Here is a 25,633-nt window from a genome sequence, read left to right as displayed (position 1 = left end):
CTTTGATTACCTATCTTCATGCCCTGAAATGAGGTACATCCTACCCAAGATCCTTCCCAACCCTCCTAAAGAGGTTTTTTTTAAATTATGGTTTTAGGGTGCAAAACAGCTATGGTCATAAGCACCCATCCTGTGGCTTAGGGGCAAAAACAGGAATTTAAATCATCAGCCATGGGAGCAAACTCAAGAAGGAAGGAAACTAAAAATGGAAGGAAATCTTAGAAAAGTGGTATTGAAGAGGGGTTGTTTTCCCCAAAAAGAGCTTCAAATGACCGATGCCATCTCACTAACAATTATAAACTCAAGGATGCGATCGGATGAGCGCGCATCATCTGCTAAAAAGGCAGATCTATCAGGTGACAGCTGTAAACGGGCGTGTAGTGGATTAAAATAGGGGCACTGAAGTAAAGGGTGTCTAATCGTCCACAACTGCGAGCACTGAGGACAAAGCAGGGAAGGATTGCCACTTAACAGATGTTGATGGCTAAAAAGACAGTGCCCAATTCAGAATCTAGTTAAAATTACCTCCTCCTGACGACGAGACCAGGGGGAACAGGTCCAAGCACAGGAAAGAGGTTTTATGTCCCATAATTTATTATCCTGAAGTGGAGACCAATGTGACTTGTGAAATTTTCCCGGCGTATTTCTTCTTCTAATAATTTCCGGGTATGCAGCCAGATCCCGTCGACATTCTGCCACGATATTTCGGCCCAGAGACGTCCGGCCATCATCAGGTGAGTACACAACTACTGAAGAGCCCAGGTACAGTCGCGGTATTTATGCCGAATTTCGCGCATGCCAAATGTACTGGCATCCTACAGCGCATGCGTCAGGTGTTGACATGCGCAGCATAGCCGAGTTGTACGGTCTTCCGAAGATACACAAGGATGGTGCCCCACTACGATTAATAGTGAGTAATATTGGTGCTGTGACCTATTCTACAGCAAAATATCTGGCCTCATTACTAAAGCCGTATGTGGGTAAGTGTTGCCACCATATACGTAATTCCGAGGATTTTGTCAGTCGCTTGAAGGAAGTTAAGCTTAGCAGCTCGGATTTATTAGTCAGCTTTGATGTGGTCTCACTTTTTACCAAAGTGCCTTTAATGGAATCATTACATCTTATTGGTAACTTATTCAGTGCAGAAATGACAGCCTTGTTTGAACATATACTCTCCTCAACGTACTTTTTATTCAATGACGAATTCTTTGAACAAACAGACGGCGTCGCCATGGGGAGCCCTTTGTCGCCTGTGGTAGCTAATCTCTTTATGGAGGACTTTGAGGAGAGAGCACTTGAGTCTGCTGTTTTAAAGCCTACGATCTTCTGGCAGTACGTAGATGATACTTTTGCTGTATGGCCTCATGGCAGACAGGAACTGGAGAAATTCCTTCATCACTTAAACTCATTACATGAGAACATCAAATTTACGATGGAGATTGAAAAAGAGGGCACTTTACCATTTCTAGACGTGCTAGTACGCCGTAAAATTGATGGGTCATTAGGACATACTGTGTACAGGAAACCGACTCACACAGATCTGTATCTCCAGGCGTCAAGCTGCCATCACCCAGCACAAACAGCCGGTGTTCTCAGTACCTTAATACATCGAGCGCATATAATATCGGATGATGAAAACCTCCACGCAGAATTAGAACACTTGGAGAAGGTTTTCAAAGAGAATGGCTACATTTCTCGCAAAATAAGGAAGGCCATGCGCAACTATCATAACAAGAAGCAACACACTGAGGACGCAGATGATGACTTTAAATCAACTGCGTTCCTTCCATACGCTGGGAATGTGTCTTCGAAAATAGGTCGATTACTGAAGAAAAATAAAATCAAGGTTATCTTCCGTCCACCAGCAAAGAACCGGGCCCTGGTTGGATCCGTGAAAGACAATTTACGACTGAAGAAAGCAGGCATCTACAAAATTCCTGTGAATGTGGCTCTGCATATATTGGCCAGACGACAAGAACTGTCCATGAATGATGTATAGAACATGAAAGATACACCCATCTGCAGCAACCGTCAAAATCGGCAGTACCAGAGCACTGTATCTCATTGGGGCATTCAATGGAATACAATGGAACAAAAATTTTAGCCCCGGTTTCCTGTTTTTAGGATTCCGTAATCAAGGAATCAGTGGAAATACGTCTTGCCAATAATCTTATAAATCGTGACAACGGCTTTCAGCTGGATAAAAATTGGAATCCTGTTATTAAAATTATACAATCACAGCGGAATTGACAGTGTCATTCGATACTCAATGACTAGATGAACCTTTTTTTTTTTCACCACCGAGGGCAGCACGTACAACTCGGCTATGCTGCGCATGTCAACACCTGACGCATGCGCTGTAGGATGCCAGTACATTTCGCATGCGCGAGATTCGGCATAAATACCGCGACTGCACCTAGGCTCTTCAGTAGTTGTGTACTCACCTGATGATGGCCGGACATCTCTGGGCCGAAATATCGTGGCAGAATGTCGACGGGATCCGGCTGCATACCCGGAAACTATTAGAAGGGGAGACCAATGTGTTTGCCATAAAAGAGCAACACAACAAAATAAAATGCTCTGTAGATCAACAAAGGGAACCATTCAAACAACGGGCTGAGGAAGAGATACAGTAGCCTCTGCTGCTACATCTGCTGCCTTGTTTCTACATATACCAACATGCCCTGCGATCCACAGGAATGCCACAAAGATGCCCCCCAAGAGGAGCATGTGGAGGCAGTCCTGAATCCGGTGGGCCAGAGGGTGGATGGTATAAAGAGCTTGCAGGTTGAGAAGAGAGCTGAGCAAATCCAAGCTTATAATATACTGGATCCGCTAATGGCAACGGATGTATTGGGCAACCTGGAGAACAGCATAAAGCTCCACAGCAAAAAACGAACACTGGTTGGGAAGCCGAAATCTAATAGGGTTGTTGTCAATAATATAGGCACTACTGACGCCAAAGAAGGTCTTGGAGCCATCAGTGTAAATAAATGTGGCATCCTCCATTCGTGCGTGTAGAGCAACAAATGCCTGACAATAAACTATGGGGGGGGGGGGGGGGGGAGGGGAGGGGAGGGGGGGAGTACTACCCTTTGGAATCTGACAAAGATCATGGGGAAGGCAGGTTCGGGGGCGAAGCTAAGGTGGCGTTGAACCCCCATTTGTCAAGCAAGTTTTAGGAAATTGGAAGGAAAGTGAATGTAGTAGTTGACGGAAGCGGACTCCCAGTGATAGTAGAGAGGAATGGCTGTCTGCATACCCTAAATCCAAGGAGGCGTAAAAAAAAAAAAAAAAAGGGGGCATGGGTCAGATGAGCAGGCATGGAAGTCAGATGACTAGCATAACGACTCAGAAGGACAGCTTGCTGATTGGACAGCAGAGGTTCAGCAGATTCAGCGTAAAGGCTCTCCACGGGGCTAGTGTAGGTCCAGTCGCTAAACGCAGTCCACAGTGATGGACAGAATCTAGACGCCGAAGAATAGACGGCCATGCAGAGGACTAAATTATGCTTCCATAGTCCAATTTCATGCGCACTAAGGCACGATATAGGCGGAGGAGGACTACTCAGTCCGATCCCCTGGAGAGGTACCACTCAGAACACAAATGGTGTTGAGGGATTGCAGCAAGCCGAAAGATATGAAACGTAGTAAGACCAGCACAGTTTTCTTTCAAACGTAAGTCCCAAGAATTTGGCAACATCGCGAATGGAATGTCAACAGGGCCTAGATGTAGGAAGGTGGATAAAACTCCATGCGATTCCAAAAATTTACACAGACGGTCTTACTGGGAAAAAATCGGAAGCCCGTTTTGGTGCTCCATGAGTGGAGACAATCGAGACATCCTTGAAGACATCGCTGAAGAAGGCTGGTCCATTGAGAGCTGTAGTAGATTGTAAAATCGTAGACGAAGAGGGAGCCTGAGAAATTGAGAAGGAGACATTCCATAATTGGATTAATGGCAATGGAAAACAGTACAACAATGAGCAAGGAGCTCTGGGGCACACCATTTTCTTGGGAGAAAGTAGAGGTAGCCGACCTCGAAAGCCCCATGAGAACAGTGTGTAGAGGATGCCTGTCCTTGAATAGGTATTGTAGGCCCTCTCCATATCAAAAAATATAGCTACTGTTTGGCGTTTCCTGAGAAAATTGTTCATGGTATAAGTGGAGAGAGCAACAAGATGCTCAACTGCGGAACAATGCTTTCGGAAACCTCATTGGGCAGGTGTTAAAAGGTTTCGGGACTCCAGCCACCAGCCTAAACGGCAATTTACCGTATGCTCCAAAACCTTACATACACTACTCATGAGAGAGATTGGGCGATAGCTAGAGGGAACATTTTTGTCCTTTCCAGGTTTCGAAACAGGGATGACAATAGTTTCCCAGCTTCTTCTGGGAAAGGTACTGTTGGTTCAAATTCGATTATAAAGACGAAGAAGTTAACGCAGACTAAGGTATGATAAATGCAGCAACACTTGGGAGTGGATGCCATCTGGTCCCAGGGCAGAAGAGCGAGAAGAAGAGAGTGCATGTTGGAATTCCCACATAGAAAAAATGATATTATAGTTTTCACAATTTTGAGAGGAGAAAGCAAGAGGTCACACTTCCGCTGCTTGTTTCTTTAGGAGAAAGGCTGGTGAGTAATTTGAACAGCTCAAAATCTCAAGTGTTGACCCAATGAGTTAGAAATTGCAACTGGGTCTACTACAGTATCTTGCGCGACAGTTAGCTCAGAGATCAGGGAAAAACTAGACACGCTGGATAACCGTCGAATTCGACTGCAAACTACACATGAGGAGGTGAAGGTGTTAAAGGACCTGGTAAAGAAATCCCAGCTTACCTTCTTGCTATTACATACAACGCGACGGCATCACGCATATAACTGCTTATAGGGGATACAATTGGCCAACGAAGGATGATGGCGGAAAGCACAAAGAGCACGTCTCCGCATAAGTACTGCGTCATGGCACGCCTCGTTCCACCAAGGAACTTGGGGGAGGGGGGGCAAAGGGAAGGGGGGGTGGGGCAAAGGGAAGGTACAAGGTATGGAACATTTCATGACTGTAAGAATAACTTCTGTAACTTGAGTGACCTGATCATCGATGCTAGGAAATTGACGGTCATCAAATGTTGCTAGAGAGGAGAAAAGTGTTCAATCCTCTAGGAGAAAACTTCCAGCATCTTGGGCGCATAGATGGCAGTTGTGGCTTGTGATTCATGTATACATTCATATTGTAGACTCAGCAGTATTTGGCTTGTAAAGCGGCAACTACATATCCTAGACCCCAGACAACGAAACCATCCAAAACCTTTAATAATTCAACTCTGAGTCTGAGGGAATGTAGTTGAGGGCCACCTCACATGTTTTTATTTGAAAGTCCGCAGGCTGTAACCGAAGGACACACGGGAAATGGTCACTAAAGTGTGTATCAGCAAGAGCGAACCACTCAAAGCGCCAAGCTAGCCGAACAGCACCAACCGAAAGGTCCAAATGAGAGTAGGTTGACATGGAGGCAGACAAAAATGTAGGTTCCCCAGTGCTGAGACAAACACGATCCACTTGGTGGAAGAGGTCAATCAACAGGGAGCCTCTCAGACAAAAATTCGGATATCCCCAAAGCGAGTGGTGGGTGTTGGAGTCCCCAACCAGCAAACAGAGGGGTGGGAGATGACCAAGGTGCTGAAGGAGATCGGCTCTTGCCATTGGCGTGGACGACGGAATGTATATGGTACAAAGAGAGGTGTATCCAGAAAGGGAAAGACCTACAGCAACAGCTTGAAAGGAACTGTATAAGGGGTCTGGGTGACAATGGATAGTATCATGAAGAAGAGTCTTAAGTCCCCCATGTGCCACAACGCCATCAACAGAGGGGGGATCAAACTAGTCTGACTGGAAATAAGGGAAGACAAAGCGATCATGGGGACGTAGCTCTGTTTCCTGAAGACAAATGATGACTGGGGAGTAGAATCTTAAGAGGATCGACAGCTCATCCTGATTGGAGCGAATTCTGCAGATATTCCAATGAATAATTGACATAGGGTGGATAAAAAAGGGAAAAATCTCACCACGGTTGCTGTCAACTCAGTGACTGCTGAGAGCGGGTGGCCAACAGTGTGGAATGGCATTCATCCAGAGGCAGAAAAACCTGAACCATAGGTTGTTTGGGGGCAGCACCTGCCACCAGTGATCAGCTGGTTGATTGGCTGCCAGCAGTGCATCTTGGCAACACGGCAGACGGTGGCTACTGCTGGGTGGTGTTGTACAAGAGACACGCCATGGCAGAGAAGGAGAGGAACTGGGTTTCTTTTGAGCTTTCTTGGAAGCAAGACGTTGAGATGAAGGAGGAGTTGAGGTTTGTGAGGTCTGGTCGCGTAAAAAATCTTCATGAGTAGGCTCTCTTTTGGAAGTCCGGGCATCCAATTTTTGGGCCTGTGATTTAGCAGGAGCCGGTGAAAGTTGAGCCTTAGAGTGAGCAGGTGAAAGTGAGGAGGTTGAATGGGCGATCTTTGGGCTGGCCAATCTGACGACGGTGGCGCTAAAGGTGAGACAGCAAGTCTGCGTGGCCACCTTCTCGGTAGGTCGAGGAGAGGCGAGGACAGTGCTATATTTACCTGCCTGGGAGCACAGTGGGCTTTCTACTGGTGAATAACTTACAAGCAGTGAAGGTAGACACCTTTTCCTTCATGCGGATTTCCTGAGTAATTCATTCATCTTTAAAAATAGGGCAATCTCTAGAGGAAGCAATGTGGTCGCGCATACAGTTGATGCAACGAGGGGATGGGGGAGGACAATCACCCTCATAGGCATCACTGCCACAAGTAACGCATTTGGTCAGACTGGAACACGACTGGCAGGTATGATTAAATCTCCGACACTGATAGCAACGCGTAGGGTTGGGGATGTAAGGGCAAACTGAAATTATCTCATAGCCTGTTTTAATGTTTGATGGAAACTGAACTCTGTCAAACATCAAGAAGAGAGTGCGGGTCGGTAACAATTCCTTTTCAACCCTTTTCATTACTCGATATATGGCCATTACTCCCTGATCAGACAGGTAATTTTGAATGCCCTCATTTGATAATCTGTCAGGTGATCTTGTATAAACCACCCCAAGTGATGAGTTTAAATTACAGTGTGCTTCCACCCGGACAGGGAAGGTGTTAGTTCAAAACAATGTGTGTGCCTGGAGAGCACTGTCTGTTCCTAACAATAATGTGCCTTTTCGTAACCTGGAACAAGACTTTACAAGACCTGCAATTGCATTGACACCTTTCTGAATAATGAAAGGTTTTACTGTTGAGAAGTCTTGACCTTCGTCAGACCGAGAAAGAACAAGGAACTTTGGCAATGAAGGAAGAATTTTCTGTGGCTGAGACTCATCTATCTTTGTCTTGTGGGCAGAAGCTGTAGAAATAAGAAACCACTGCAAAAATATCCCCCATGATTACCAGCATCTCCAATGGCGCACTCCTTCCTAGAGGGGGCCCTCTCTGAGGGCACCCCCGCCTTAGATAATTATCCACACCTCAGGTCACACCTCCCGAGAAATGGACAGAGGGACCAATCGGCATGTTCGGAAGATACCAGCTCGGGTAATCAACCCTCTCTGCATCTGGCCGTACGTACGTGCCCTACTTGTCTACCCAGGGTGGGGAATTACGCATTACCCCGTCACCAGCTACGGGTGGGTTGGCCTTCAGACATGCCCAGCGAGGAACGAAAGGAAAAAGGAGGAACAAAGAAAAGGAAAGGAGAAAAATTCTCAAAAACTGCAGTGGAGAAGAAGGTAATAAGAAGAATCAAGGAAAGAGAAGGACAAAGTAAGGACAGATACTTTACAGTGTAGAGAGAAAGGAAGAGAAACCACTTCATCCACTTTATTTTGTTCACAAGCGTCCGTCTCAGGACCTAGGTGCAAAACATACTCCCAAAGAGAGGGAGAAGGGGAAGGGAAAGGGCGGTGGGGAGGGAGCCCAGGGAGGGAACTGGAAAGGGAAGGTATGCTGCCCAGAAAGGAAAGAGAGCTGTACAAGCTCGGGGTCCCATGCTCGCCACGCACATATCGACAGGAGAGTTGTGGACCCCATGAGTGGAAAGAGGTGTTCTGTCACCCACCCAACCTCTACAACATCCTAGTCCATCCTTATGTCACTCCCAATCTCAACCCCTTGCCACAAGGATCATATACCTGTGGAACACCCAGGTGCAAGACCTGCCCATTGCATCCACCCAGTACTTGCTATTCCACTTCTCCCACAGGTTTATCCTACTCCATCAGGGGCCAGGCAACCTGTCAAAGTAGCCATGTCATTTAAAAGCTCTGCTGCAATTATTGCACAGCTTTTTATACTGGTGTGACTACCAACCAACTGTCCACCAGGATGAACGGCCTATGTCAAACTGTGGCCAAGAGCAAAGTAGGCCACCCTATGCCACAACTTACAACTGAACATAACACGCTTGATTTCAATAGTTGCTACAGTACCTGAGCCATCTGGATCTTATCCTCAACCACCAGCCTTCATGAACCGTGATGATTGGAGTAATCCTTACAACTCATTCCCCGGTCCCATAATTATCCCACCCTCAACCTATGGCAACATACTGTCACATACCCTCCATTCAACAGTTTCCACCACCTCTGTCCTATCACCTCCCCCCCCCCATTCTCATCTTCCACCCTCTTTGTTTGCTACCCTTTGCCAACACACCCACCAATTTTTCCACACTCCTCCCCTTGTTTTTTGCTCCGTTTTCTCCGCCTCCCTGCCCCACAACTTCCTTATGCTGCACTTGTTGGTATTCTCATCCCTGCACACACTGTCAGACAGCATGCCTCTCCTCCCCCCCTCCCCTCCTCCCATCTGTACACTGCTATCCCTCCCTCTTTCCTGTCCCCCCCCCCCTCCTCCAAATTGGCACTTCCATTCCACATAATAGCTGCATTCTGATCCAAGATGCCGGAGTGGGTGAGGTGTGCTTGCTTGTGCGAATGAATTGTGTGTGTTTCTCTTCTTCTTCTTTTTCTGATGAAGGCTACAGCCAAAAGCTTATGTGGAAATGTCATTTAATTTTGCCTGCCTGCCTGCAACTTAATGTGTAATTTTTATGGTAAACGGCAATCGCTCTCTCTGCGTACATTGTTGAATCCTCTCCTCCACCACCACTCTTGCTGAACTCAAAAAAAAGTCCAAGGGTGTCAGGTCAGGACAGCAGGGCAAGCCCATCGTCTACGTAATGGGCAGCCAATCCACCTAACAGAAAATGTTTCCTCTAAGTAATCCCGAACAATGATTGCAAAGTGCAGAGATGTGCTATCTTGTTGGAAAACAACTGCCTTTTACACCATCCTGTTCCAGTTGTGGTTCCAGATACTGTTGAAGTATGTCTAGGTAAATTGTTTCCATTATTGTCTTTTCAGCAAATCTGAAAGGTCCATATACCTTTGGTCACTCCCATCCACACACTCACTTTAGGTGTATCACATTCCCAATCCTGAGCTGCATTTGGTTGTTCATTTGCCCAACTGCAACAGTTGTGCCTATTCACCTTACTACACTTGTGAAATACAACATTTCATCACTGAATAGAACATTTTCCAGTAGATTTTCATCTTCAATTACTTTTCACAGGTCTGTACACATTGCAACATGAGCAGCCATGTCTTCATGGTCAAGTTGGTGCATAGTCTGGATGAGGTATGCACAGTAAATTCAAAATGAATCTCAGTGTCCACCACACATTCGTTTTCAGGACATTTATCTCCCTTCTAAGGGATTGTGTTCAGGCAGTTGGACCGTGTTTGTCAGCATTCTGTATGGCATCTATGGCCTCTGGTGATGTTACTGCTCTCCCAGAATGTATTCACAGGCAACACTTCCTGTTCTTTTCAGCTTATTCACTAAATCCGTGCTAGCTTGCCTAGATGGACCTGGCTTTCAAAACTTCATCAAAAGTTGGACCTCCTGGCAGGCAGTTATTTTGTTTATCAACATTGAATGACATCTGTTGTGACTCGCCGATTTTTCAAAGTGCCGCCGTGCAGTTACATGCGTCCTCTACATGTGGCGCTGTCTGCCAGCCGTGCAGCAGCAGCGCCACCTAAGCGGCCAGCCAGACAGCGGTCGCTAGACTCGGGCTCAGTTATGATTTGACTGTTAAAGTGACACACGTCTTACTCTGTAAACTTGATCTGTGACATTCATGTATTGCGTCGTCCTTGAAATATATGTGTTCAACTTGTAGTTATAACAACATCCTACCAATCAACGTACATCATACATTGATGTGTCATCAACATTACACTAAGCAGTGCTACAGATGGCATTGCTATACCAGTTAACATGCTGCCAGTTCAATGGCACTAGGCACATTAAGCGCTTCTCAGAACTGCTATCAGCTGCTAGGTTGAGTTTGATAATCCAAGCTGCATTTTTACACTAAGTCATTTCATTCATTCTTAAACGTAAGATAAATACAAAGTGTGAATCACATCACTTTATATAAATTCAGTACTGAAAAATGAACTTAACATTATTGCTTTCCATTATATACATTACCTATTGTCCTTTTTTTTATATTGACTCCTGATTCAGTCAATCTCCCACTGTAATAATAAAACAAGTAATGATCTATTTACAAATACATTTGTTACAAGATTCATTAGTTCCATTACATTACGATGAGCTGCACAATCAATTTTATACAGCCGCTTGTATATTTCATAATATTTCTTTATCTCGTTATTTGTTTTTGAACACTTTGCCATTTGCTTGACCAACACATCATCTCCTTCCCTAAAGATTCTGGCCTTTTCCCCTTGTTATAATTCTCCTGTCTCTCCTCTGCTTTTGCATTTAACCTACTTACAGCTAACTGTCTCATCACATAATGACCTTTGTGTTATTTGGTAGAAATGTAATGATTTGTTCAAATGTGCTTGATGACCTTTCATCAAACATGACTTCATGAGGTGATAGTTCAGTAGTCAAATGTGGCAGTTCATTCCTCATTTGCTAGAAATCCTTTACATATTTTCTCCAGCTTGATTGTGTCAGAGCACAATAAGCTCTGATAAATAACCTATCTCATCTTGTGGTGCAGTTCTTCTTGTTGTAAGTTAAAAATAAAAACAGAACCCACTGACAATAGCACAAAAGTGCTGAAACATGTATGGGTGAAACAAAAGAAAAAAGGTGTCTTGCATAAGGCGGGACTTCTCATCCCATAACCTATCTCCTTCACCACTCTCTGTCATATTTGATAACTGGCATACATATGTGCATTATCTGTTCTCCCTCTAACATATCCTGCCATATTTTTGAAACACATTGAGGTCCATTATCACTAAAGATCTTTTGTATCTTTCCAACATTTTTAGAGTATTACTTTCTCATAACTTGCTACGGCTTTCCCTGTACTCTTTCTCAAAGGATACAGTTTTACATACTTAGATACAACATCCAAAACTACTAACCCTTAATTGTGTTCTCTCATTGTTGTCAGAAAACATCCACGCAAGTCCGCAGTAATTATTTCTAATACAGAACTTGGAATAACACTAAATATAAGACATTTCACCTGTTGATTTGAATCTTTAGTTTTCCGACATAATTCACATTTCTCCAATACTTTCCTCACACTCTTTTCCATACTATTAAACATACATGTTCCCTTAAATTTGATTAGATTATATTTACTTTCATTCCAATTGATCCGTAGTGCGGAGGTCCTCCAGGATGTACAAAATGTCAGAAAAACAACAATACATGAAAAATATTTACAACTCAAACAAATAAGCTAATGTACCATTCCACAGGTCCCAAGTGGCATGGTCGTCATTTTTTAATGAACGCTATATGAAAGAATCATTTTACAAATACTAGTGCACTGAATCTAAAATAAAAAAAGTTTTTTATTTATTTATAAGGTAATAAACGTGTAATACAACTACTAAATACTTATTTACAATGAACACATTACTGCACTGAACTGGTGCAGAAGTTAGATTGTACTCACTCACTCACTCACACACACACACACACACACACACACACTCATTTACAATGAACACATTACTGCACTGAAATTGTGGAGAAGTTATATTGTACTTATATACAGGGTGTTACAAAAAGGTACGGCCAAACTTTCAGGAAACATTCCTCACACACGAAGAAAGAAAATAGGTTATGTGGACATGGATCCAGAAACGCTTACTTTCCATGTTAGAGCTCATTTTATTACTTCTCTTCAAATCACATTAATCATGGAATGGAAACACACATCAACAGAACGTACCAGCGTGACTTTAAACACTTTGTTACAGGAAATGTTCAAAATGTCCTCCGTTAGCGAGGATACATGCATCCACCCTCTGTCGCATGGAATCCCTGATGCAGCCCTGGAGATTGGTGTATTGTATCACAGCCATCCACAATACGAGCACGAAGAGTCTCTACATTTGGTACCGGAGTTGCGTAGACAAGAGCTTTCAAATGCCCCCATAAATGAAAGACAAGAAGGTTGAGGTCAGGATAGCGTGGAGGCCATGGATTGGTCCGCCTCTACCAATCCATCAGTCACCGAACCTGTTGTTGAGAAGCGTACGGAACACTTCGACTGAAATGTGCAGGAGCTCCATCGTGCATGAACCACATGTTGTGTTGTACTTGTAAAGGCACATGTTCTAGCAGCACAGGTAGAGTATCCCGTATGAAATCATGATAACGTGCTCCATTGAGTGTAGGTAGAAGAACATGGGGCCCAATCAAGACATCACCAACAATGCCTGCCCAAACGTTCACAGAAAATCTGCGTTGATGATGTGATTGCACAGTTGCGTGCGGATTCTCATCAGCCCACACAAGTTGATTGTGAAAATTTACAATTTGATCACGTTGGAATGAAGCCTCATCCGTAAAGAGAACATTTGCACTGAAATGAGGATTGACACATTGTTGGATGAACCATTCGCAGAAGTGTACCCGTGGAAGCCAATCAGCTGCTGATAGTGCCCGCACATGCTGTACATGGTACAGAAACAACTGGTTCTCCCGTAGCACTCTCCATACAGTGACATGGTCAACGTTACCTTGTACAGCAGCAACTTCTCTGACACGGACATTAGGGTTATCATCAACTGCACGAAGAATTGCCTCGTCCATTGCAGGTGTCCGCGTCGTTCTAGGTCTTCCTCAGTTGCGAGTCATAGGCTGAAATGTTCCGTGCTCCCTAAGACGCCGATCAATTGCTTTGAACGTCTTCCTGTCGGGACACCTTCGTTCTGGAAATCTTGTTGCACTGACTGCAAAACCACATTCGTAATGAACACTAACCTGTTGATGCTATGTACTGATGTGCTTGATGCTAGTACTGTAGAGCAATGAGTCGCATGTCGACACAAGCACCGAAGTCAACATTACCTTCCTTCAATTGGGCCAACTGGCGGTGAATCGAGGAAGTACAGTACATACTGACGAAACTAAAATGAGCTCTAACATGAAAATTAAGCGTTTTCGGACACATGTCCACATAACATCTTTTCTTTATTTGTGTGTGAGGAATGTTTCCTGAAATTTTGGCCGTCCCTTTTTGTAACACACACACACACACACACACACACACACACACACACACAGTTGATTCTACTGAGAAATTCATCAATGGAGTAGAAGGAGTTGGTTACCAATAAACCCTTTAGGCTTACTCTTAATTGGTTGATAAGCTTTTTATGGCTGTTGGCAAGTTATTGAAAATGTGTGTTCCTGAATAATGCACACCTTTTTTGTACAAGACTAAGTGACTTTAAATCCTTGTGAAGATTATTCTTATTTTTAGTACTGATTCCATGAATTGAACTGTTGGTTTGAAAAAGTGATATATTTTTAATGACAAATTTCATTAAGGAATAAATATATTGGGAAGCAGTAGTTAGTATCCCTAGTTACCTAAACAGGCTTCTGCAGGATGTTCTTGAGTTCACACCATATATAACTCTCACTGCACGTTTTTGTGCCCAGAAAACTTTAGCTTGGCTTGATCAATCGCCCAAAAAATAATCCCATATGACATTATGGAATGAAAGTAAGCATAGTATGCCAGCTTTTTCATTTTTATATCCCCTATGTCCGACACAACTCGCATTGCAAATAGGGATTTGCTAAGACACTTCAGCAGTTCTCTGGTGTGCTCCTCCCAGTTGAATTTATTATCAAGCTGTAATCCCAAGAATTTAACACTCTCCACTACTTCTATCCGTTTGTCATCGTATGTTAGGCATATACTTGTGTGACAGCCATTACAAGTTCTAAACTGCATGTAGTGCGTTTTTTCAAAGTTTAGTGACAAAGAATTGGCTAGGAACCAGTGATTAATGTCCACAAATATTTTATTAGCTGACCTTTCTAAGACTACACTTGATTTGCTATTTATTGCAATGCTTTTGTCATTGGCAAAAAAAAATGAACTTGGCTTCTGGTAATGTTACTGATGAAAGGTCATTGATATACACAAGAAAAAGTAAGGGCCCTAAAATGGAACCTTGTGGGACCACACATGTAATTAGTTCCCAGTTGGATGATGCCTGATAGCTTGACACATGTCTCTTTCCTAATAACACCCTTTGTTTCCTGCCATAGATGTAAGATTTGAACCATTTTGCAGTGTTTCCTGTTACACTATAATATTCTAATTTACTTAAAAGGATATTGTGATTTACACAGTCAAATGCCTTTGACAGGTCACAAAATATACCAGTTGCCTGCAATTTTTTGTAAATGGATTAAGCACATTTTCAAGTGTAGCTAGCCTTCTCAATATCAGAACCCTTTAGAAATCCGAACTGTGACTTTGACAGTATGTTATTTGAGATAAGATGGTTATAAAGCCGATTGTACATTACTTTTTCTAAAATTTTTGAGAATGCTGGCAAAAGTGAAATTGGACGGAAATTTGATGCTATTTCTTTATCTCCCTTCTTAAACAGTGGCTTAACTTCAGTATATTTCAACCATTCAGGAAATATTCCACTGTGAAATGACTGGTTACACAGATAGCTTAATATGTTACTTAACTCATAATCACATTCTTTAATTAACTTTGTTGATATTTCATCATACGCACTAGATGGGCTCCAGGAAAGTGTGTTGAGACCCTTGTTGTTCATATTGTATATTAACCCTTACCTACGATGGTCATTCACAGGAACACAAGTACTATGGAGGGGTCTCTCAGACCGCATGTTTCTATTTTATATATCAAACCAGAATTTTGCTGAATATATATAGTTTCTTGAATTCCAGTCATTCATTACACTTCTTAGAGGTGGCTTTTGTAGAATTTTTTAACACTGTGGTATTTTAAACACTTCGACAATTAAAACAAAGCGAAATCTGCAGTATATTTTTATTTTATGAGTTACGAAAGTAACAGCAAATATTTAGCTCTCTACTCACACACAGATTTTCATCAGAGGCATTATATTACAAATTGGCAATATAACTAGGTGGAAAAATCCGACATGACATACGATAAATTGTGTGCGAAGTCAGCTTTCAGTTTACGACTCACTTTGCAATGTAGAGCGAATATTTCAGTCCATAAGTCTATGAATGGAGAAACTTTGCCACCACTTTACTTCTAAAATTACAAGTAAAAACTACATACTTGTTCTCATGTGCCACTGAATCATACATTAGTCAGTTTCCACCTGCAAACACTTCACGCAGACCTTCCTGGAACACTCCAAACAAATCGGAACACCACGCTGTTGACATGGATACCTTGTTTTCCTCTTCAGACGAGGAGGGCAAAAGGTGCACGTTTTTCAATTTTCGAATTCTTCTTTCGACGTCTGAGGCTCGGCTCAACTTGCAAGTGAAGACATCTGTCTCACATAACACACGTTGCACAGAAGGCCCAGCTTTCCCCGCCATGGAGAAACAGTAGCATGCAATAAAAACGTGGCACGCAAACACTATGGTACATCTGTGAGACCTCTCAAGGCTAATTATTACGAAACAAAGAGCAGCAACAATGCAAGGATGCTGGCACGTGTAGCTTGACAGCCAATAGGAAGGTACGTGGAAGAGTCAATTTGGCTTTGCAGGGGTGTGAGAAATATCTCAATACATAAATTAGTAGCGGTCTGAGAGACGGTCGATAGTAGTTAAGGGTTAATAACCTTGCAGACAATATTAATAGTGAAGTCAGGCTTTTTGCAGATGATGCAGTTATCTATAATGAAGTACTATCTGAAAGAAGCTGCGTAAATGTTGTCAGATGTTGCTAATATTTCAACGTGGTGCAGAGATTGGAAACTTCCTATAAATGTTCAGAAATGTAAAATTTTGCACTTCACAAAATGAAAAAATGCAGTATCCTATGACTATACCAATGAGTCATCATTGGAATTGGTCAACTCATACAAATATCTGGCTGTAACACACTGTACGGATACGAAAAGGAATACTCACATAGGCTCAGTCATGGGTAGTGCAGGTGGTAGACTTGGTTTATTGGTAAAATACTGGGGAAGTGTAATTAGTCTAATAAAGAGATTGCTTACAAATCACTCACATGAGCCATCCTAGAATATTGCTCACGTGCTTGGGACCCATACCAGATGAGACTAACAGGGGATATTGAACGTATACAGAGAAAGGTAGCACGAATGGTCATGTTTGTTTAATGAATGGGGAAATATCATAGAGATAATAAAGCAAATTAAATGCCAGACTATTGAAGACAGACATAAACTATCCCGAGAAAGTCTATTAACTAAGTTTCAGGAACCAGCTTTAAATGATTACTCTAGGGATAAATTACAACCTCCTACATAGTGCTCACACAGGGATTGTGGCGATACGATTAGAATAATTACTGCACACACAAAGGCATTCAATCAATCATTCTTCCTGTGATTCTTGAAGTTATTCTGGCATACTGAATGTTCAATGAGGTTTCGGGATTGCATCCGGATCATGCTGACTTCTTGCCACAATCTTTCAGCTGGCAATCATCCAGCCATCTTCAGGTGAGTGTCCATCTTCAGAGACTGCAAGTTCCCAGTGTCGGTTTTTAGCAAAAATTTGTGCGGAAACACATATGCAATGGTAGCCGTCATAGGAGCATCATCTATCAAAGTTCGCGCCCTCTGCAAATACTGTTCTATCTATAGCGCGCAGGTGCATGCATAAAGACGAAAACTACATCTCTGCCCTCTGTCAGAATGCACGCTCACATCACTAAAAACCTGACGTCAGATATCACCAGAGGTTTCATTATGAATAAACTGTCTTCTCTCAGAAAAAATTAGAGAGATCACCTGGTCCCAAGCCCCATCCAGTTGAAAACCGCCGTCACGATATATAAGATTTCGTGCTAGGCGTATTTGCACAGATTCTTTAATTACTTACTGCCAAAAAGTTCTCGCTGGTGCCAAGATTTTTGTGGCAGAAAAATCCATAGCGTGCCCTGTGGTAATACAAGCTCAGCTACTTACTGGGCTGCGAAAGGAGAGTGTGGTTCAACGCAACTTTCATGTACTGTGCGTGTCCCCTGACCACTGTACGCTTTGCCACACTGGCAAGGAATTTTGTAGATCCCAGCCTTCCACAGTCAGCCGGTGTGGCCGAGCAGTTCTAGGCACTTCAGTCTGGAACTGCGCGACCGCTACGGTCGCAGGTTCGAATCCTGCCTCGGGCATGGATGTGTGTGATGTCCTTAGGTTAGTTAGGTTTAAGTAGTTCTTAAGTTCTAGGGGACTGATGACCTCAGAAGTTAAGTCCCATAGTGCTCAGAGCCATTTGAACCATTTTGAACCAGCCTTCCACAGACCCAGATCAACTTTTATCAAACCGAGAAGGGAATTAAGACTTCAACGGCAGCGGAAACATTACTTTAACTTGATGTTTTCTTAGGGTCCCATCTACTTTAGAAGAAAGGTTGCCGACGTATGGAAGGAACGCCCTTGACTTGAATAGCTCCTTATTTCCTTGATATTGTGGGTGATCGTGTTTCTTCCTTCTTAGTGCTGTGATAATTTGATGTGGAGAGTAACCATTACCTCTGAACACCAACTGTAGATGTTCTAGCTCCTCTGTAAGGCTGTCTCCATCAGAAACAACATGATCCCGGTAGACCAACGTTCTAAGGACGTCTGTAGTTTGTGAAGGGTGATGGCAACTCGACACTTGCAGGGAAAGGTCTGTATGTGTAGGCTTACAGTAGACAGAATGCCCTAATGACACATCCACTCTCCTAGTAACCAAGACGTCCAAAAACGGCAAGCAACCATCCTTCTCTATTTCCATGGTAAACTGGATGTTCTTGTGGATTGCATTCAGATGTTACAAGAAACATGACAGTTCTTCTTTACCACACTATAAAATTGTCATCTGCGTATCGCCAGAAGACTCTCAGTTTAAGTTTGCTGAGTCAAGCGCTCTTTCCTCAAAGTCCTCCATAAAAAAAGTTTGCTACCAAAGGTGAGAGAGGACTGCCCATGGCAACACTGTCAGTCTGCTCAAAACATTCGTCGTTAAATAAAAAGCAGACTCAGGAAAGGACAGCATGGAAAAGTGCTGTTATATCGGCTGTGAATTTACTGCTGTTGAGTGACAAAGAGTCCATAAGATGAACCTTAGTGAAAAGTGAGATGACATCGAAGCGCACTAAAAAGTCAGTTTCACCGAGTCGAAGTGACTTCCGTCTATTGATAAAGACAGCTGAGTTGCAAACATGATGCACACACTTCCTCACAAAAGGTCTAAGTAGAAGTGCATCGCCAAATCATACGTGTGGGCATCAATATTACTGACGGAACCTCTTTTTTATGGATCTTCGGAAGTCCATATAACCTGGGAGGCAAGGTCTTAGTCTTTTGGCCACTTCTTGCGGAATAGAAGAAGAATTCAGCAGTGCTGATATTTTCCTTTCCACTTTCACTGTGGGGTCTTTGTCAATCTTCCAACACATTGGTTCACTCAGCAAGTTATAAATCTTCTGTTCGTAAACCTCACGTGGCAACAGCACTGTGTCATTCCCCTTATCCACTGGATCTTATAAATTGTGACGGCAGTTTTCAACTGGACGAGGCTTGGGACCTGGTGATCTCTCTAACTTGTTCTGAGAGAAGACAGTTTATTCATAATGACATGCCTGGTGACATCTGACGTCTGGTTTCTAGCGACGCGAGCATGCATTCCAGCAGGACGGACATGCAGTTTTCACCTTTACGCATGTGCCTGCACGCTACAGATAGAACAGTATTTTCAGGGGGCACGGATTTCAATACAGGACACTCCTTGACAGTCGCCAATGCGCATGCGTTTCTGGGCCAATTTTTGCTACAAAGCAGACTGCCGGAAACTTGCAGTCTCCAGTGACGTACATTTACCTGAAGATGGCTTGACGATTGCCAGCCAAAATATTGTGGTAAGAAGTCAACATGATCCAGCTGCAATACCAAAACCTCGTCGAACAATCATTCTTGCTGCACTTCATATGTGAATGGAACAGGAAGAAACCCTAAAAACTGGTACAACGGGACGCACCCTCCGCCATGCAACTCACGGTGGTTTGCAGAGTGTAGATGTAGATATAGAAAGCCTGTGCATTCGTAGCCTGATTATTTGCAAATTTTCTATAAAAATTACATAATCCAAGGAAAAGTTTTAACCTATTTTTTATTTCTGGGTTCTAGTACCTTCTTAATTGCTTATATGTTTTCAGAATTCAGCCTAATACCATTTGCTGAAATGATACGTCCCAAAAATTTAATTTCTTTTCATCTAAATTCCAATTTTTTAATGTTAACTTTGATATTATTACTCCACACCTGATCCCAAACTCCACTATGTTCTTTCCAACCATTCACTGGAATCAGTACATCATCCACGCAACATGTCACCTTCGATAGTAATTCCTCTCATAGTACACCATCTAACACTCTGACAAAAGCTGATACAGAAATATTTAGACCAAAGGGTACCACATTAAAATCATAACACTGAGCCATGTAAACAAAAGCTGTATATTTTAACAATCTTCAGCCAAAAGTATCTGCCAGAAACTGTCCATCAGATCAATACTACTAATAATTTAAATATTATTTGATCTTTGAAACTGTTCCTCCAATATTTATAAACTATTCATTTGTGGAATAAGAGTTTTGTTTAATGCTTTCACATCCAGGGTTATTCTTACAGATCATTCTTTCTTTAAGACCACAACTAATGGGCTGAAATATTGAATTTGTGCTTTTTCTATAACTTCCTGTTTTGCTATAGGTCTCAATTTAAATGGACTATGCTATTTACTTTAAATCAGACGACATAGTCCCTCCTTAGACCAGTATCTCAAAATACTTTTACATGTTTTCTCAACAACCTCCTTAGTGATTCTCTTCTATCAAATCTCATACTTTCCACATGCACTACTCTGTCACTAATTATGTCATCAATATTTTCTCAAGACGCCATTAAGACATCTCATCAACCTACAAACATCATGTCCACTATTCTCATCTATATTATTTTGCAACAGTTTTTCCTCACTAAACAGGGTACAAGTCATTGCCTCCCCAGCTTCTCAATTTGTGCCATCTACAACTTCTATTTTTCATTTCCAATTTCCTCACAGTAATCATTAACTTTTAGTTCTTTAATACGAACCTCACTCCGTTTATCCTTCGGGATCAAACATCCCATAAATAACAACTCATCTTCCTCTCTACCTATACCTATCTTAACAATTCCTCTTGCTAAATCTAACACAGCAAAAGTCTCCATTAACCAATTTATCCCAAAATTAATTTGCCGCACAATCCAGGGATGATCATTACATTCACACTAATCCTCCTACCTTTAATCTCAATTAGCAAACATCACTTGGCTCTTTACTAACTTACTTTTAGCACCAATGGCTCTAATAATTCTCATCCCTTTCACTGGCAATTCTGGAATATCACTTCCCCCATTAACTTCAAATACAGCTCTTCATTTATCACAGAAACTTCATTCTCCGAATCTGGCCTTATCCTTTCTATGCCATCTCTTGCCTCTCTTTGAAATTGTCTGTTATTATTGTGGAATCTTTCATGTTTCCATCCACCTCTGCCTCTAGCAGGTGGGTCCCTATAATTTTACCTACAGAAGTCTCTTTGTCTATTATCTTGGTTATTCCATCTCCATCCATTACCTCTCCCTCCTTTATATAGACTTATGCCAGACAATGAAACCAGCTGTTCAAGAGCATGCAACATATCGTCAACACAATGTTTCAGAATTCTAATATTCTTTTCTTAGGTTAGTTGACCCACACAACAGAAATTGAATCCCTTTCCTTCAGAGGATCACCGAAATGTAAAGTCCGCTACCAATAATTTTGAAAGAATTCTTTATAACTTTGACACCCACTCTCAATAATACTTCTTTCAATTAAAATGACACTGTGTACGCTACTTTGCACAGTGTTTGACCAATACTGTTAAAGGACAGAACTTGCAAATTCATCATATATTCTACAGGAAGAAACCATTCTCATTCCACAAGATAATGCTTGACTTTCCAACCTACTAATGACGCAGCCATTTTCCTTTGTCATCCCATGCTTTACCTTTGTTGAAAACTGATGGAACTCACATACCCACAAAAAAGCTGTCATCAACTGCATCACAGCTTCCTATTCCAATCAGATTGCTTTCCTGCAAATACCAAGCTTCTAACAGTTTTCTAATGCTATTTTCAACTTGAGCACCATATTGATTTAATTTCTGCTTATTAACCTCAATATTTTTAGTTACAGATTCTTCCATTTCTTTTGTCTTTTTAATAGCTTCACCTCTTCTATAATGACACTAAGATATAAATTATTTCACCAATATTGTCATCTACTTTTTTCTTTATTTGGATAATTCCAGCATTGAAATGTGTTATACTGTTACAACAATACTGAGCAATATTGTCTCCTATTTTTCCTTAATTGATCAACACTATATGTTAGTTCGCTAAACTTATCATTTTACTTGATTTTTGGAGATAATCCTTGCTTACAATTCCCCTTCTGTTTTCTCCAACAAACTGTTCAGCTGATCAATTCTGGTGTCCATCTTTTGATTTTCTATGCTACACATTTCCTTCATGCTTTTCATTTCAGCGTTAATTTTAGACAATTTAACCCTAACTTTCCTCTTTAATTCCTTAAAAGCTTTGGTCAGCCAATCAATTTCCTCTTCAATTTTATTTGCTAGATCCTTTCCAGTTCATCTTAACTCATTATTAGTTTGTCTAATGTCCTTAATCAAATTATCATTAGTTTGTTTTAGTTCATTATTAGTTTGGTCAATTTTACTACACAAAATTTTATTACACTCATCAATTTTAGTAAATCTCGTAGTCAACTCACATTATTCCTTTGATTTGTTTTTGAAGCTGTCTTTGTGTATATATAATATTCCAAAGACTACACTCTTCTGATGTTCCAACACTAACCTCACCATCACTGCTTGATAATCCTGTTGCTTCAACTTGACTTATACTGTCATCAATTTCTTGTTTGCCATTTACTCCAACAGTCTCATGATACGCTACGACACAAGATTTACTCAATGGTGGTAAATTACTTTCATCATTACTGAATAACTCGTCACTGTTTTCAGCACTATGAACACCTGCCTGGATAGTGGTGTCATTACCCACACTGACATTAACTAATTCATTATTATTCTCTCCATTATTATTAACATTCACTTGAGTGATTGCTTCATCATCCACATTTACATTAGCAGAAGCCATGTTTACTGAGTCACAAATCAAAACAATTTTAAATTACAAAACTACCTTATAAAATTATAATAAGAGTCTCTTTTTTCTAATAATAATGTAAGCACAACTTACATTAACAACTGCAAAGTCACCTGCCACCCCTGCGCCGTCTCACAGCTGAGTCCGCACGCACTGAAAACAGCATCCCTTGTGAGATACCTGCCAGACTCTGGTGACCACTGCCACTGATGGTCAGATGTGGTGTCTCAGCTGCCACTCTGCACACCACTGAAGTTGACATTACAGCAATGCCACCATCGATCTGCGTTGTCAGCCATGGGTATCATGCCTCCATGATCACCATACTTCAAAATGCATATGCCATTCAATGTCCACATCTTCATACTTTCAGTTCTGTTTGTAATGGCAACTGTTTCAGCATAACAATTCTAACATGCCGTATAACTAAACATCAACTAATGCCACTCCAGTTCACCAAACAATTTCTACACTATTTCCCCTGTTCATTTGTCATCAAAACTAAATGTTCAAAATGACCAGTAATCATCATTGTTTCGATAACGACAGTTCAAAAAATATTTCTTGCCACTATTCAAAGTCTTACCAACACTAAATATTCACTGTTCCTCAAATTTTACCGTCATTAAATGCCGCTGTTCTTTTTACGCACTGGTTTAAATTTCTCCCACTTTCATCACTGTTTGGCAAAGGTCACACATGATTTTAAATTTCAAAATGTCCACTGTCCATTAGCACTACTGCCACACCCATTAAGCACAGTCTACTGGTCATTCCCCGTTATGGATACCAAGCGCAATAGTTGGAGACACAAACAAACACACACACACACACACACACACACACACACACACACACACACACAATAATGGCAAGGGTGGGTTACTATTATAATGTTCACCTACCTATCTGTTAAATAGTGGATTTCACAAAATGCGGAAATGACTGGTTCTATCAAATACTAAAGTTTCTGAGCGTATGTCTTTTTCACTTTCCTAACGTCACTGATTTTGGTTTCCTTACCTCACATCTTAAAAAGCTGTCTCACAGATCTCATCCCGACTGGCTTCTTCTCCATATAGGTGCAGGATTTGACATGGAAACAACAAACTGTGCTAGATATGCAAATGACAAACTGTGCTAAATTGAAATGGCAGTGTGGGAAAAAATCCAGTGCTATGAAATAAAGTTATCAAAACATAGGATTCCACTTGATCTTTATTCACTAGTGTTTAGCAGTAATAAAGAAACACAAGTACAAGCCTGATTATGTTCATTCATTAAATCAAATTCCGCAGAAGCTAACTACATCAGAGCACCACAAGACACAACCTAATAATTCACAGTAGTACAAGATGTTAAAACTTCACATAACCGTTCACCAAGGCACTGTTCAATGAGACAAATGATTTTCAATAATTCGTTACACTATACTGTCCAAAGTGCGTGTTGCACAATGTTTTCTGAGGCACTATTAACTGCGATAAATAGTTATCAGTCTCATATTCCACTTGATCATACTGAACCACATTGCCTCACTCCTACCTGGTAGAAGACTCCTAGTGAATTACAGCAACAGTTTGACACCTTCTTATTCAGAGTGTTTCTGGTTGGTCCATTGTCTGCCATCAATAACGACTAAGTTGATGTGTTCTCATTTACATTTTCACTTTAGTTAACGACTTTATGAAATTATTGTTAACCTTCTATAGGTGCAACTAACATCGATGGTATGGCTGGAGGAGCATAGCAGTGCTCAAACAATAAATATTAACTAACACCATAGTACTACTTCACGCCACACTCAGTATGCGATTCCCAGCTGTCTACTCCATACTCAAGCATGATACAGCCACTGCTAGTAGGCGCATGTTCCCATGCCCTTAAACCATCTGCCACATAACCCGATGCACAGTACTCTCTCCCTACTTTGCCTTTTGTGTGTGTGGGGGTGGGGGGGGGGGGGGCAATTACAGAAAGAAGACAGTGGACAGAGTGACATCAATACCAGGACATAGTAATCTTGTCTCAAATAGCACCACGGGCACTACTAATTGTATATTAGAATTAAAGGTCACCATCAATGTTGTTAATTACTCCTACTTCATGAGATGCTGTAGAATATGTTTGAGTTTCAATCAATGACGTTTTGCACAGTTTAGCAATCAGGAACTGTAAGGTACCATCTCTTCTCTACTTATTAAACTCCTATGACAAAAATCTCTTTGAACATCATTCCACTAACAGTGTTGCTTACGGAGGTGTGTGTGTGTGTGTGTGTGTGTGTGTGTGTGTGTGTGTGTGTGTGTGTGTGTGTGTGTGCGCGTGTGCGTCTAATAAACCACCAATCAGTATCTGGTAACAATATTACCATAAATTTAACATTACAAAAAAACTGACCTCCGCTATGCAGAATGTGGACTTCCTGAGGGGCTATGAGCAGAAAATTATACAGTCATAAAAATTTTCAATTTCCTAGTGAAATCATATAATCTATTTCCACAATACAATCTAAAAACGTTCAATGGGAGATCGCTGAAGCAGAAGAAGACCACATACAATATCTACTAATTACTCATTGTGCATCTTTCACATGTGATACATAATGTCATACAGCACAATGATCTGGTCATTCTTGTTAGGAACAAAGCACATACTGTCAAGATTATAAACATTTCTTACCTTTTTGACCTCTCTTATCATTTCTTCAATTTTCCTTTGGTGTTTTACCAATTTTATTGTGTTCTGAACTGTTCTGTCCATTGGGAAGCATACCTTCAATGGAATTTTCTGGCAACTGTAAAATTTTAGTCATTACAGATAATACTCAA

The 25,633-nt window shown here is 41.6% G+C and overlaps 1 protein-coding gene across 2 annotated transcripts in view; it reads right to left on the bottom strand.

The window, feature by feature from the left end:
* LOC124776677 overlaps positions 1 to 25,633 on the bottom strand; it is a 170,758-nt gene that overhangs the window by 122,039 nt on the left and 23,086 nt on the right. For both annotated transcript variants that reach the window (XM_047251779.1, XM_047251778.1), the window contains exon 3: positions 25,485 to 25,599. In XM_047251779.1, the coding sequence (XP_047107735.1) occupies positions 25,485 to 25,599 (115 nt within the window). The remainder of the gene's footprint in view (positions 1 to 25,484; positions 25,600 to 25,633) is intronic.

This window comes from Schistocerca piceifrons, chromosome 2 (assembly GCF_021461385.2).
Source record: "Schistocerca piceifrons isolate TAMUIC-IGC-003096 chromosome 2, iqSchPice1.1, whole genome shotgun sequence".
In the NCBI taxonomy this organism is placed as follows: Eukaryota; Metazoa; Arthropoda; class Insecta; order Orthoptera; family Acrididae; genus Schistocerca; species Schistocerca piceifrons.
The sequence above is the reverse complement of the archived record's forward strand: the minus strand, read 5'-3'. Positions and strand labels throughout refer to the sequence as shown.